Source organism: Cervus elaphus, chromosome 23 (assembly GCF_910594005.1).
Source record: "Cervus elaphus chromosome 23, mCerEla1.1, whole genome shotgun sequence".
In the NCBI taxonomy this organism is placed as follows: Eukaryota; Metazoa; Chordata; class Mammalia; order Artiodactyla; family Cervidae; genus Cervus; species Cervus elaphus.
Genome location: NC_057837.1, coordinates 73,947,845 through 73,961,786, shown reverse-complemented (window position 1 = coordinate 73,961,786; position 13,942 = coordinate 73,947,845). Strand labels below are relative to the sequence as shown.

The 13,942-nt window shown below is 49.9% G+C and overlaps 1 protein-coding gene across 1 annotated transcript; it reads left to right on the top strand.

Moving 5' to 3' along the window:
- Positions 1–28: 28 nt before the first annotated feature.
- On the top strand, positions 29–13,849 carry ACOT8 (acyl-CoA thioesterase 8). Its single transcript, XM_043884574.1, has 6 exons — positions 29–264; positions 2,267–2,403; positions 7,555–7,780; positions 11,253–11,410; positions 11,926–12,120; positions 13,604–13,849. The coding sequence occupies exons 1-6, from the start codon at positions 146–148 to the stop codon at positions 13,720–13,722; spliced, it is 954 nt and encodes a 317-aa protein (XP_043740509.1). The 5' UTR covers positions 29–145; the 3' UTR covers positions 13,723–13,849.
- The last annotated feature ends 93 nt before the right edge of the window (positions 13,850–13,942 follow it).

Below are 13,942 nucleotides of genomic sequence, written 5' to 3'. Positions count from 1 at the left end.
AAACAGGATTCAGGCTTTCCTTCTTTCTTAGGGCCTGAGGGAGACTTCCGGTCACTTAAGAGTCCTCTCGAGGCTGCGCGTTCTGTTCAGGTGTCCGCGTGTGCCCCGCCAGCGCAAAGACCCGGGCCGGCAGCTGGTGAACTACATGTCGCCCCCTCGGGACCTGGAAGACGAACAGGGCGGCGGCGATCCACCCGGGGACCTCCGCAGCGTCCTGGTCACCAGCGTGCTCAACCTCGAGCCGCTGGATGAGGATCTCTACAGGTAGCCGGCCGCATCTGGCCCGCACCCCCGCATCGGGTCAGAGTCTCCTGATCTTGATTGCTGCAACCCCACTACCCCTGCTCGTACCCCTCGGGAGGAGGGAGGGCTCTGTGCGCGATGCGTCTGCCGTAATTGGGAGTGAACTTGTGCCTGAAGAAGCTGCCCCGGCTTCCTCCTCGGCGCGGGGCTCTGTGCAGCCTCATCCCCGGGAGGTCCTGGCAATCTGGTCAGATAAAGTGGTGATCCGAGGTATACTTCTCAGCAGCCTCCCCAGGAAGGGTCAGGTCCCTGGGAGAGCCAGCTCAGAAAGGGCAGTGATTTGTCCGAGGGGACAAACTTATCCGCAGCTCATTGCATAGTCACTATCTTTTCCTTTTACATACTCCATCCCCACCACCACTAGGTGGGGTCTAGTAGCTCCTTATTCCTTCTGAGTCCTGAGCCAGTTTCCTTCCTGATGTCACTTAAATTTCTTGACTGTAACTGGGGATGTAACAGTTCAAGCTTCCAAGGCTCCTCCTGGCTTATTGGAAGCTGTTTTAGGCACTAACTTAATCCCGCCCGCCCCCCCCCCCCCCCCCGCCCCGCCCCGCACCCCCGTTTAACCAACTGCAAATAACTGCCTGGAATTTTGCAGTGCCTTATATGAGGAGAGTGAAAAAGTTGGCTTAAAGCTTAACACTCAGAAAACTAAGATCATGGCATCTGGTCCCATTACCTCATGGGAAATAGATGGGGAGACAGTGGAAACAGTGTCAGACTTTATTTTTTGGGGCTCCAAAATCACTGCAGATGGTGACTGCAGCCATAAAATTAAAAGACGCTTACTCCTTGGAAGGAAAGTTATGACCAACCTAGACAGCATATTAAAAAGCAGAGACATTACTTTGCCAACAAAGGTCCGTCTAGTCAAGGCTATGGTTTTTCCTGTGATCATGTATGGATGTGAGAGTTGGACTATGAAGAAAGCTGAGTGCCAAAAAATTGATGCTTTTGAACTATGGTGTTGGAGAAGACTCTTGAGAGTCCCTTGGACTGCAAGGAGATTCAACCAGTCCATCCTAAAGGAGATCAGTCCTGGGTGTTCATTGGAAGGACTGATGGTGAAGCTGAAACTCCAATACTTTGGCCACCTCATGTGAAGAGTTGACTCGCTGGAAAAGACCCTGATGCTGGGAGGGATTGGGGGCAGGAGGAGAATGGGACAACAGAGGATGAGGTGGCTGGATGGCATCACCAACTCGATGGGCATAAGTTTGAGTAAACTCCAGGAGTATGTGATGGACAGGGAGGCCTGGCGTGCTGCGATTCTTGGGGTCGCAAAGAGTCAGACACGACTGAGTGACTGAACTGAACTGAACTGATATGAAAAATGCTGGGCCGGGCAGTGGGAATCTTGAGACTTAATCTTAATTCTTAATCTTTCACTGGGGAGACTTTTCACCTCTAGGGGCTGTGTTTCCTCATCTGTGCACTGAATGGGTTAGACGTGAGGTCTGAGGGCCTCCAAGCTCTAAATTTATTTCTTTTAAGAACTGGTCTAGCAAAGTTGAGGAGTGTAAGTGGCAGACCTAATGCAGTCCACCTGCAGGTTGTGGGGTTCATCTTGGTCTACTCAAGGCCTTGAGACAAGCTTATGTCTTACCCACGTATGGGCAATGGAAGACATATTGGACTTGGGATCAAAAGACCCAGATACTGCTCAGGATGGCAATTTTTGAACTTTGTGACCTTGCTCAAGTCAGTGTCCCTCTCTGATCCCTGTTCTCCTAGTGTAAAATATGAGGATTGGTTCATGACCCTTAACCGAAGTCCACAGATAAGGCCTTGGAGTTGTAGGTAGAGTGATGTTAGGATATTTGTCTAGGGAAAAGCTTTCGCCGGATTCTCAAAGCATCACAAACCCCAATCAGGTTAAGAAATCCTGCACTGGAGGCTCATTGAAGGTCGTAGGATTTGGCTCAGCCCCCAAGTCTTTCCTCTTGTCCCCCTCTCCCCACAGAGGAAGGCATTACTGGGTACCCTCAACCCAGCGTCTGTTTGGGGGTCAGATCGTGGGCCAGGCCCTGGTGGCTGCAGCCAAGTCTGTGAGTGAAGATGTCCATGTGCATTCCCTGCATTGCTACTTTGTACGGAAAGGTAAACCAACTCCTCCCTACCCCACCCCAGCCCAGGTGGCCCAGCAGAAGAATTCTGGCCTTGAGGGATGGGGGTGGTGACTGAGGAGAAAGGGGGAGAGAAGGGGAGGGGAGAGGAATGGTGAGGTTAGTTGATCACCCTCAGGGGAGCCTAGAGGAAGAAGGGCAGGGACTGGGAAGAACCTTAGACCCAGTAGCTGTTGACATACTAGGTACTTGTTGGTGCTTAATGGTTCCCAGTGGGTCTTTTGCCCTTTATTCTTTACACACCGTCTGGTGCCAGTCCTGGTGCTTTCCTCAGAGAAGTCCTGGAATCTCTGCTGGGAGTTTGGAAAAGAGACCAGCCTGGGAATCAAGAGACCTCTAGTCTAGGTGGAGCTTTGTCACTGATTTGCTGGGTGCCCTTGAGTGCTGGGTGCTGGGTGAGCACTCTTCCTCACCCCCTCCTTCTTCCCAGCTGAAAAATGCAGGAGGGCCTGGGCCAAGCAAGATTGTTCTAGCTAACAACTCTGGGATCAAATCAAAGAAAGAGCATAATCTTTTAAAACCCATGCTCTTTTGAGAAACATCAAAATCTCACTCCTAAGCAGATGCTCCCAATTTTAAGAGTCTCTGCCTACTGCGTGGTCCCATCAACTGAGAAGAATTTATGTAACTTTATGAAATGTGACCTGTTTTAAAAAAGACAGTGGGTTTCCCCCCTTCATTTTACAAACATAGAATTGTCGTTCACTCAGTAAGTCGTGTCCGCAAGGACTGCAGCCTGCCAGGCTTCCCTGTCCTTCACTATCTTCCAGAGTTTGCTCAAATTCATGTCCATTGAGTCAGTGATGCTATCTAACCATCTCATCCTCTGTCACCCACTTCTCCTTTTGCCTTCAGTCTTTCCCAGCATATATACAAATATAGAATAGTTTGATAGTAAATATACCTTTTCATACTATATTCCCCTGTCCGTCACTCCCCACCCCTTTATTTCCTGGCCTTTCCTGACAGTCATTGCTATAAAGTATTTGAATGCTTATTTTGGGATGAGCCCTGCCCTTAACCTTTATGCCAGTTGGAAGCAGACATGCCCGTGTGCCCTTGGTTCCCTCAGCTTGCTTGTAAACTCCAGAAATACTGGCCTTTTGATACTGTAATCCTCCTCGCTCAGTGAGACAGTTTTGTTTCACTTTGTGGAAGTGGGGGCATTACCTGATCCCTTTGAACCAGTTTCATTATCCAGTTTCTGAAAACAATTCTTAATCTTTGTAGGTGAAGTATATAGTGCAGGACCTGGCAAATTGTGAGTCTTCCATAAATAGTACTTACCACTATTTTTTGATGATGAATTTATGGGAGTGGTTACAATTTGCATGTTACAGTGCACAACTATTTACATTATCTTGTTTGATCCTCTTCAGTAAAGCCGAGGGGTGTTTATTCTACGTGTAAGGAACCTTGGACCCAAAGAGGTTATGTAAGCAGCTTCCATAATGCTCAGAGAGGCAAGGCCAGGATTTGAACCTGAGGCTGGGTGACTCCAGGCTCTGTGCTTTGTTCTCCTTCTGTGCTCTTTCACTCTTGGGAAATAATTCCAGAACCATGGTAGAGCCCATCTCAGGTTCTGCGGGAGGCATCCACTTCCTTGGAAATTCTCCATCCAGAAGCAGCATGAAATGAATGGTGCCAACACCGCTATATCCTAATAATCACCAGTTATTTGTATCCCCTTTCTACTTCTTGAAAGAAGACAGCTGAAAATAATTGGCTGTTAAAAGTCAGAATTCCCTAATGGCCCAGTGGTTAAGACTCCATGGTTTCACTGTGGAGGGCCTAGGTTTGATCCCTGGTCAGGAAACTAAGATCCTGCAAACCGTGTGATGTGGCCAAAAATAAATTCTTTAATTTAAAAAATAAAATAAAAGTTGAGGCAGATTAGGAGTATGGGGTTAACAGATACAAACTATAATACGTAAAATAGATCTGCAACAAGGATTTACTGTGAGGCATAGAGAATTCAGTATCTTTTAATAACCTGTAATGGAATATAATCTGCAAGAAAATAAAGTGTGGGGAAAAAAATAAAACATTTGGGGCAAAAGTTTTAAAAGTAATAAAGGGCCAGGAGACTGGGATTTGGGGGGGAATGATTGTGTCAGAATACTAGGCTAAGGCATATCATCACAGTTTTATACAAAAGTTAGCTCCAAGCTTCCTGGCAGCAAGGCAGAAAGGGAAGCTGTTAGTTTCTGATGTGACCCACTACCAGGGTGTTGTTTAGTGACTAAGTCGTGTCCAGCTCTTTAGAGCTTGAAGATTCTACAGCAGGAGTCAAAAAACATTCTATAAAGTCAGATCATAAATATTTTCGATTTTATGGGCAGAACAATAGTCGAAATACATAAACAAATGGTCTTGGCTGTATTCTCCAAAACTGTTATTTTTGGCATCAATTTCCCCATCTATACAATCGGGATAAGACCTACTTGGCATAGTTAATGTGAAACCAACATGAGAAGATACCCTAGTTTAACTGTAAAAAATTAAACGGAAACCTCCATTCAGGAGAGTTGGAAGAGAAGAGGGTGCTCTCGTGCCCTGTGACAACGGAGCCAAAGAGGAAGAAAGACTCCTTTCTGGCAAGGCATCAGCCAATGGAAAACCACAGGCTCCTTGTTTACTAGGACCCTCCTAATTACACTGTACTGTAGCCCCTCCTATCCCCCTCTATAAAAGCGGTCTCCTTCCCTTGCTGAGCGGGAAACTTGTACCTGGCTCACCATGGTTGCAGACCTCGAATTGCAATTCTCTGCTGATTCTGAAGAAACATATCTTCTCTGGCGAAATATCTGGCTATCTGTTTCAGGTTAATGTAACAAATGCACTCAACTCCATAACTCATTATCTCTCTTCCTTCAATATACAGCAGAGCCTACCTGCTCTGTTCCAATACAAATTTTAAAGAACAGGTCTAGAACTCATTCATACTGAAAGGTAAATCACTAGTAATGGAAAATACTGCATTTTAGCTGCAGCCCAAGGACTGGATGAAAAACGTTTTTTGGTAGGGAAGGGAGGCCTCTTTCCCATCCCCTGAAATCAGGCTGCTCATGTAGCTATCTACAGTTTCTGGACTCTTGGGAAACCCTTCTCAAAGGCCTTTGGCCTTGTGTGTGTGCTCTGTTGCTCAACTGTGTCTGACTCTTTGTGACCCATGTACTGTAGCTCATCAGGCTCCTCTGTCCATGGGATTCTCTAGGCAAGAATACCAGAGTGGGTTGCCACTTCTCACTCCACTAAGGCCTTGAGGAGCCCCCATTCTGATAAAAATGCCCTTTAGCATTGCCGGCTAGCAGACCTGAGCAAACCTGCTGGGCTTCAAGGTGTTAGAGGCATGTTTATGGCTGTTGAATGAGCCCTGGTGCTTGGCGGAGGCTTCCCACCGGACAAGGTGGAGGAAACAACACTTCTCTAGATCTGCTTCTTTCATCTCAAAGTTGAAAATCATCCCCAAGGCGTTTTTCCACCTAGAAGTTAGGGTTCTCCAAGGTCATCTGACTCAGACCAAAGGACTTCAGGGACACCAGGAAGACTCTCTCCTTCTAAAAACCCTTCCCAGCCTGTTTGTTGAGGGTTAGTAGTCCTTACCCTGGGGCCAGTGTTTCCCCTCCTGCACTGAGAGAGCGGATAGCGAAGGAGAAGGACCAAGTGACTTCCATTTGCATTAAGAATGAAGGAACTGACTTAACAGCAGCCCTTTCCTGGGAGAATGACTATCAGACAATGGCCAAATCGTATATAAAAAAATTACTCTGAGCCACAACTGGTAGCAACTAGCACAGGAAGCCAGCCTACTATCTACAAGTCAGGCTTGGAGGAAGTCAGACCACCATGTCTAGCAGTCAGTCTAGAAAGCCAAACCATAGTCCCTGTAAGGATCAGCCCCTAATGGCCAGGAGTTGGTGAATAACCGAGAGCTTCCCTACTTTTTACCCCTGTTTCCAACTTAGGACTAACCAGGGAAAGCCAAACATGTGCCCTGCATCAGTTACATGGGCTATCCCACCTCTGGTTAGCCTACCTGTAGCTTCCCCTTGCCAGCGGTGTCCAAGCAGGGCACACCGGAAGGCTTTTTCTCCCCCCCACTATAAAGCTTTCCCACTCTGTCTGCCTTTGAGTCTCTGCCAAACAGAAGTAACTGTGGCTGATTCCTTTGATATACTAAATTCTGAATAAATAACCTTTGCTTGTTCTCAAAAAAAACGGAAGGTAGAAAAGAAAAACAAAAAGAAAACAGGCAGCAGGGACTTCCCTGGTGGTGCAATGGATAATAATCCACCTGCCATTGCATGGGGGCATGGGTTCAGTTCCTGCTCTGGGAAGATCCCACGTTCCGAGGAGCAACTGAGACCACACGCTGCAACCACTGAGCCTGAGTGCTGCAACTAAGGAAGCCCAGTGCCTAGATCCCGTGCTTGGTAACGAGAAAGGTCACCGCAGTGAGAAGCCCGAGCACCATAACTAGAGAGTAGCCCCTGCTCGCGGCAGTTAGAGAAAGCCCTCACAAAGCAACGAAGACCCAGTGCAGCCAAAAATAAATAAATAAAATTGTTTTAAAGAAAGAAAACAGGCAGCAGACCAGATTTGCTGACCCCTGATCTAGAAGAATGGTACTGTGCTCATGACAAGATCCCAGTCACAGGTGGAACAAGACAAAGGCTGAGAGTATTTTATGTAAACACAGAGAACTTACTGTGTGCCAGATATTATTCTGAATACCTTACAACTCTGAACTAATTCACCCTCATTGAAACCCTGAGAGGTATGAACACTATGATGTTCCTATTTCACAGATGGGTTAACTGCTCAGAGAGGTTAAGTGATTTCCCCAAGGTCACACAGCTGCAGCTGGTGAGTGGCGGAGCCAGGCTTTGAATGCACGGAATCTGTCAGCATCCCTTCTGTCCCGTGCTATTGGTGGACAGGAGCTCTGCCTGCACCAGGAGCATCCTGATGACAGGGTCTAGGGTTCCTCTCTGCATCCCCAGTAGCTGGGACCCAGCAGGCCGCAGCCAGTGGCTCTCTAGCAGAAAAGAAATGGAGAGCCATCAGGTGGGTGGGCCTGCGGGGCCCGCTGGGGCTCATGTGAGCCTCATGCCCGCTGCAGGGGACCCGAAGGTGCCGGTGCTCTACCAGGTGGAGCGGACGCGGACAGGGGCGAGCTTCTCTGTGCGCTTCGTGAAGGCTGTGCAACATGGCAAGCCCATCTTCATCTGCCAGGCTTCCTTCCAGAAGGCCCAGCCCAGCCCCATGCAGCACCAGTTCTCCATGCCCGCTGTGCCCCCGCCGGAGGAGCTGCTCAGCCACGAGGCCCTCATTGACCAGTATTTGAGGTGAGAGACCTGGAGGCCCCAGGACAGTGTTCAAACCGCAGCTGCCACCCATTGGCGGGTCACAGGGTTCTTCAGTGGATCCCAACTAGCATTTTAAAAAGCAGGACTGGGACTTGGGGGAGTGGAAGGGAGGGAATATAGGTATACTTGCAGCTGATTTGAAACCGTTTGGTGTCATTTCAGGGGCTCTGAAGAGCTTCGGTACCATAGTCCTTTATGACTCAGCACAGAAAATAATTCAGCAAGAGGCAAAGTGATTGATAAGTGATTTATTAGAAGAGGACACTTGTGAGGCTTATAAGTGGGCGGGAGAGATGCCGCACCCTGAGAACTTACTGGGATACAGTTTTATAATCGAAGGAAAAGTGGGAAGGAAGAAAAGAACGTCTTTGTCTTTCTTGAGTAGATGTCATGCTTCCAACATCAGCTCCTCCTCCAGCTTGAGCAGGGAAGTTTTCTTGTCCCTGCGTGGTCAAGCTAGATCCACAAATGATTGTTTTTCGTGTGTGCACAGAGTGTGTCCCAGGGCTCATTAACTTACTGAACTCACTGGGCAGGGTATGGGTCTCATTGTTTTGGGGGCAGGTCTCATGCTTCTGTTGCATGGCTTTGTTGCTAAGCAAACCTGCTTTCTTGAGTAATCATTAACTTATCAGGGTTTCCCATACTTATTCTACTTAACAGTCCCTTAGTGCTTAGTTGCAGGGGCTCAGTCATGTCTGACTCTTTGCAGCCTCATGGACTGTAGCCTGCCAGGCTCCTCTGTCCATGGGAATTCTCCAGGCAAGAATACTGGAGTGGGTTGCCATGCCCTCCTACAGGGGATCTTCCCAACTCAGGTATTGACCCGTAGTCTTCTGCATTGCAGGTGGATTCTTTACTAGCTAAGCCACCAGGGAAGCCCATGAATACTGGAGTGGGTGGCCTATCCCTTCTCCAGGGGATCTTCCCGACCCAGGAATTGAACCAGGGTCTCCTGCCTTGCAGGCGGATGCTTTACCAGCTGAGCTCCCAGGGAAGCCCACAGTCCCCTAGTGGGATTCACTATGGAATCACCTGTTTTGTCCCTTAACTCTGTCCCTATCAGACACACGTTGTTGTATGGCAGAAACTAACATGACTGTAGAGCAGTTATCCTCCAATTAAAAAAAAAAAAAGCTCGGGGCTTCCCTGGTGGTTCAGTGGCTAAGACTTCGTGCTGCCAGTGCAGGGAGCCTGGGTTCAATCCCCGCTTGGGGGACTAGATCCCCCATACTACAACAAAAAGATCCCAAGTACCGCAAAGAAGATGGAAGAACCCCCCCTATCACAACTAAGACACAGCACAGCCAAATAAAAATAAATAGGTATATATTAAAAGAAGAAAAAAGCTAGACTGGTGTGGTGGGGGCAGGCTGCAGGGCACGTGATCAGCTCATGTGCAGTTCTCTGATTGGCTGATGGTGATGTAACAGGGCAGTGTCTCAGGGGTGAACCTCATCAGTCCCTAGGTTCCTGGGGCTGTATGCTCACAATCACTAGTAGTTAACATCTTCCATTTTGTGAGGACTTTTCACAGCTGTAAAAACAACTCAGGAAATGTGAATCAAATGCTGGTTACCTGGGTACCTCAGAGAGGAGTGAAAGCCAAGGAAGTGGAAGACCTGTCCCCGGAAGGCCCCACAGGGTCCTGCTCAATTACAGTTCCCACCTTTCTTTCGACACTCTTCAGTCTTGAGGAGAACACGTTTTGAACAAGAAAAGGAATAAAGGTTCACATATGGAGGTTAATCATAAACTTGACAGAGGTGCCCACAGGTTCCTGCCAGGGCTCCACCTCTCTTGGTGTGCCCCTGCTGTGTAGCTTTGCCCAAGTCTCCAGCCTCTCAGAGCCCGCTTCTTCATATGAAAAATGGGGGTCGTCGTTTCTGCCCCGCCTGCTTCACAGCTGAGTAGTAAGGAGAGCTCCACCGCCTAGTGCCCCGTGCAGGGGAGTCAGCCCAGTGTGACGGAGCAGGTGTGCGTCCGAACCTGGGAAAGGCCTGGGCTCAGATCTGGACTCTGTCACTGCCCGCTGTGTGAGTCTGGCAAGTTGCTTTCCCACTCTGAGCTTGTGATCAGTTATAAAATCCATCGAAATCCCTATAAAATCCCTCGTAAGGCTGCTGTGAGGATGACAGAGATAATTGATAACAAGGCGCTCAGTGAGTGCTCAGTAAATTGTAGTTACGCCACTCTTGACAGAGAGGAATAAACATGGAGCCTGGTGTGTGGTCAGAGCTCCAAAATATTTGAGAAGGAGACCTGGGTTCAATCCCTGGGTCAGGAAGATCCCCTGGAGAAGGGAACGGCTACCCACTCCAGTATTCTGGCCTGGAGAATTCCATGGACTGTGTAGTCCATGGGGTCGCAAAGAGTTAGACATGACTGAGCGACTTTCATTTTCTCTTCTTTTCTCCCTGGAGGCTCAGGGGTTAACTTTCATGACAGGGGACTTGGGTTCAGTCCCTGTTAGGGGAATTAAGATCCCACATGCCACGGACAAAAATAAATTAAATAAAAAACTTTGAGAATGAAAGGAGGACATTGTTCTTAAAGGTCCCTGAATCTAGAACCATGTCTCCCATAAGGAAACCACTAACCACAGGGGGCTGTTTTGAGTTTATTAACATTAAACAGAATTAATTCAGATCTGTACCTTGGTCGCACTGGCCACATGTCAAGCCCTCAGCAGCCCCATGTGGCTAGTGGCCACCACAGTGGACCAGAATGTTCCATCATCACAGAAGGTACCATCAGACAGGACTCCAGGGGAAAGGGAAGGAAATGAAATACTGGGGAAGAGCGCTAGGGGCACGAGGGGTGGTGGTCCCTGCGGCAAAGGGGCTTCCCTGGAATTGGGCTCCTTGCCCCGAAGACAATGTCCCCAGTGGCTCAGGTTAGGTCAGTCAGTCCAAGTAGGGCAGCCTGTTTGCTGAGGGTTAGAATAGAGAAGCGGTTAAGAACGGGAACCGAGCAGGAGCCAGAACTACCTGGGTCTAACTCCCGCCCCCATGAACTTCCTGAGCTGGCTATCTGCCCCCTCTGTGTTTACTCCACTTCTCAGAGGGCAGGGATGATAGCATCTGAGTTCCTGGGTGTGAATTGCCTGGAGCTGGGCCCATTACAGGGTAGCCCCATGGCTCGATGTGTTGGCTTTACATGCATTATCTTGTCTCCTCCCGTGTTAACTGTGAGGTAGGTGACTGTCATCATCCACATTTTGCAGATGGGAAAAAAAGGCTGATGATGACTAACTTGCAGCAGGCCACGGGCTCTTCAGTGGCAAAGAAGGGATGCAGATACTGTCCTATCCTGTCTGCTGGAGGGGAGGGGAGGGGAGGTCTGGGGATGTCAGGAGTTCCTGTGGAGGAATGAGTGGGGTCAGAAGAGGCAGCTCAGACAGGCTCCCTATCTTCTGGGGTCTCCGCACCCCTCTCTCCTTTACTTTCAGGGACCCGAAGCTCCAGGAGAAGTACAGAGTGGGGCTGAACCAAATTGCTGCCCAGGAGGTGCCCATTGAGATCAAGGTGGTAAACCCACCCACTCCAGGCCAGCTGAAGAAAATGGAACCCAGACAGATGTTCTGGGTGCGAGCCCAGGGCTATATTGGTAAGCGGGACCCCATGGCCTGAAAGGAAACTCTCTTCGGGGGTCTAGACCTGCACCTCCTCTGCCCTGGGTGGCCTTGGGCATGGTCCTCCCACACTGTGGGCCTGTTTCCTTATCTGAGTGACAGAGAAGTGAGCTCAGCCTTTTGCAGGGGGAGAATGGGGAGGTGACGGGAATCCTCACGTGGGCCCTTCCTGGGCAAGGCAAGGCACCTGGCCAAGATTCTTCTTCAGGTCCCCTGCTAAGCATAAGGTGCCTTTGTGTAAAGCTGGAAGAAGACACTTTGAAGGTTCAGGGTGGGAGACGGGGGGAGGATTTCAGTCCTCACCCATCCCCTGCCCTCCTTCAGTCTCTGTCTCCCTTGGCCTCCATCACATACACACACCCTTGGGCCAGGTGCCCTTGTGAAGAGTCTGCACCTCTGTGCACGGCAGCCCCTTTCTCCCTACCTCCCTGCAGGTCCTGAGCTGTAAAGCCCAGGAGCCCAGGGCTGATGGGACCGGAACCTGTTGCAGGCGAAGGCGACATGAAGATGCACTGCTGCGTGGCGGCCTATATCTCGGACTATGCCTTCCTGGGCACAGCAATGCTGCCCCACCACTGGCAGTACAACGTCGACTTCATGGTCTCCCTGGACCACTCCATGTGGTTCCACGCCCCTTTCCGAGCTGACCACTGGATGCTCTATGAGTGTGAGAGCCCCTGGGCCGGTGAGTACTGGGGTCAAGCGGAACAAGGGTGCTGACCTTGGCGCCTTTGGTGGGGAGGGCAGGGAGCCTGCTTTCTTGGGTGATGCTGCCCCACCCTCTTTCTATGGAGTGCCGCAGAGATCACTTCCTCGCCTGCTTCCGCAGGCTGCATCATCCTTGTCTTCAAAATGACAGGGTGCGGCCTGAGGGTAGGACACCTGCTCAGCTCTTCATTTCTGTGACATGCGGGGGACATGAGTCACTTTATCTGAGGCTCAGTGCTCGTCCCACTAGCTAGTCCCACCACCTCAGATGCTCTGTGTGATGCTGGGCACGTCCCACCTCCGCTCTGAGGCTCAGTTTTCTCGTCTACACACATAGAGTTGCACCAGAGCAGACAGATCCAAAGCTGGGGGCCTATTCTTCCACCTCTCGGGAGAGCTTTTTCAAAACATTCCCAGATTTGATCCCCAAGATTCTGACTGCAAGGCTTGGATGAGGTCCAAGAAAGTATTTTTACGAAGATTCCCTGATTCTGATAGTTAGCCTGGCTGGGGGTTGGGGCCCTCGGCCATGTAGGGGCCCCACTGCTTGGACCCTCCTTATATTGTGAAGCAAGTAACCCAGACTTGTTCATCAGTGCCTGGTCTCAGAGCCCTGGGTTCCTTTCCAAGGAAGTGCATTTCAAATGAAGAGAAGCCTTGTTTTGTGAAACAGGGACAAAACTTAAGGGACTCTTTATACTCAGGGAAGAGGGACTCTCAAGAATCAACAGCATCACAGCACAGAACAGACACCTTGATGGTAGGTCTCTTGGGTTCGGCTTTGACCTGATCCTTAAGGCCAAGTTCCCAAGCCTCTCTGGGTTTGAGTGTCATCATCTGGAACACAGGACAAGGCCTGCTTTACTTGGCTACCGTGAGAACTAAGTGGGCGGTACTGTGTTTAAAAGAAACCAGCAGTTCCCTTCCTAAACATTAGACGTCGGCCCTAGGTAGCAAGGGAGAATCTCCACGTGCAGAGGGGATTGCCTAGGCTCCTCATGGCTTCATATCCTCTCCCCTGAGCACCTTTGTCCCCGTGATTGTGGAAGATTTTTTTTTTTTTCTAACATGAATGACTGACCGGGAGGGCCAGGTTTATTAGAAAGGGAACTGATGGGTTTCCTTACACAAGTGGCCAGAGGTTGGACAGATCCGCCTAGCTGAACTACTGAACCAGACTGTTCGCAGAACTTCTACCCTTGGGATTTTTTTTCTTGAGGAAGTCAGCAGATACATGAAAGTGCTTTTAAACCATCAAGTGGGGCTTCCTTGGGAGGAGTTACACCCTTGAGCAACCATAACAGGCTTCAAAAGGGGTGCTTGGAGATTGGGAGTGACCACATCATCAAGCGTGGCTCTGGCATGGGGTGGCCCAACCCGAGTTGCACCTCTTGCAAGGAGCGCATTTGGCTGGGCAGCAGGAGACAGAAGGCCACTGAGACTCTTCTCTTCATCTGCAGGTGGCTCCCGGGGCCTGGTTCACGGGCGGCTGTGGCGTCAGGATGGGGTCCTGGCTGTGTCCTGTGCCCAGGAGGGCGTGATCCGAGTTAAGCCCCAGGACCCAAAGAGCAATCTGTAGCCAGAGGTGCCAGCTGGGCCTGGGGCTTCAAGGATCTCTGTTCTCCCCCTACTCCTGAGACAGGATTACCATCCAGGGCTGGGCCTTCTGTCCGGGACATCCAAATAAAGAGACTCGAACCACTGGAGCTGCTGCCCTTTAATCCCCCTGGGCCAGGATCGCAGCCCTCCCTCCAGCCATCAACCCCAGGACTCCAGGGCCAGAATTCCTAGCCCTTCAG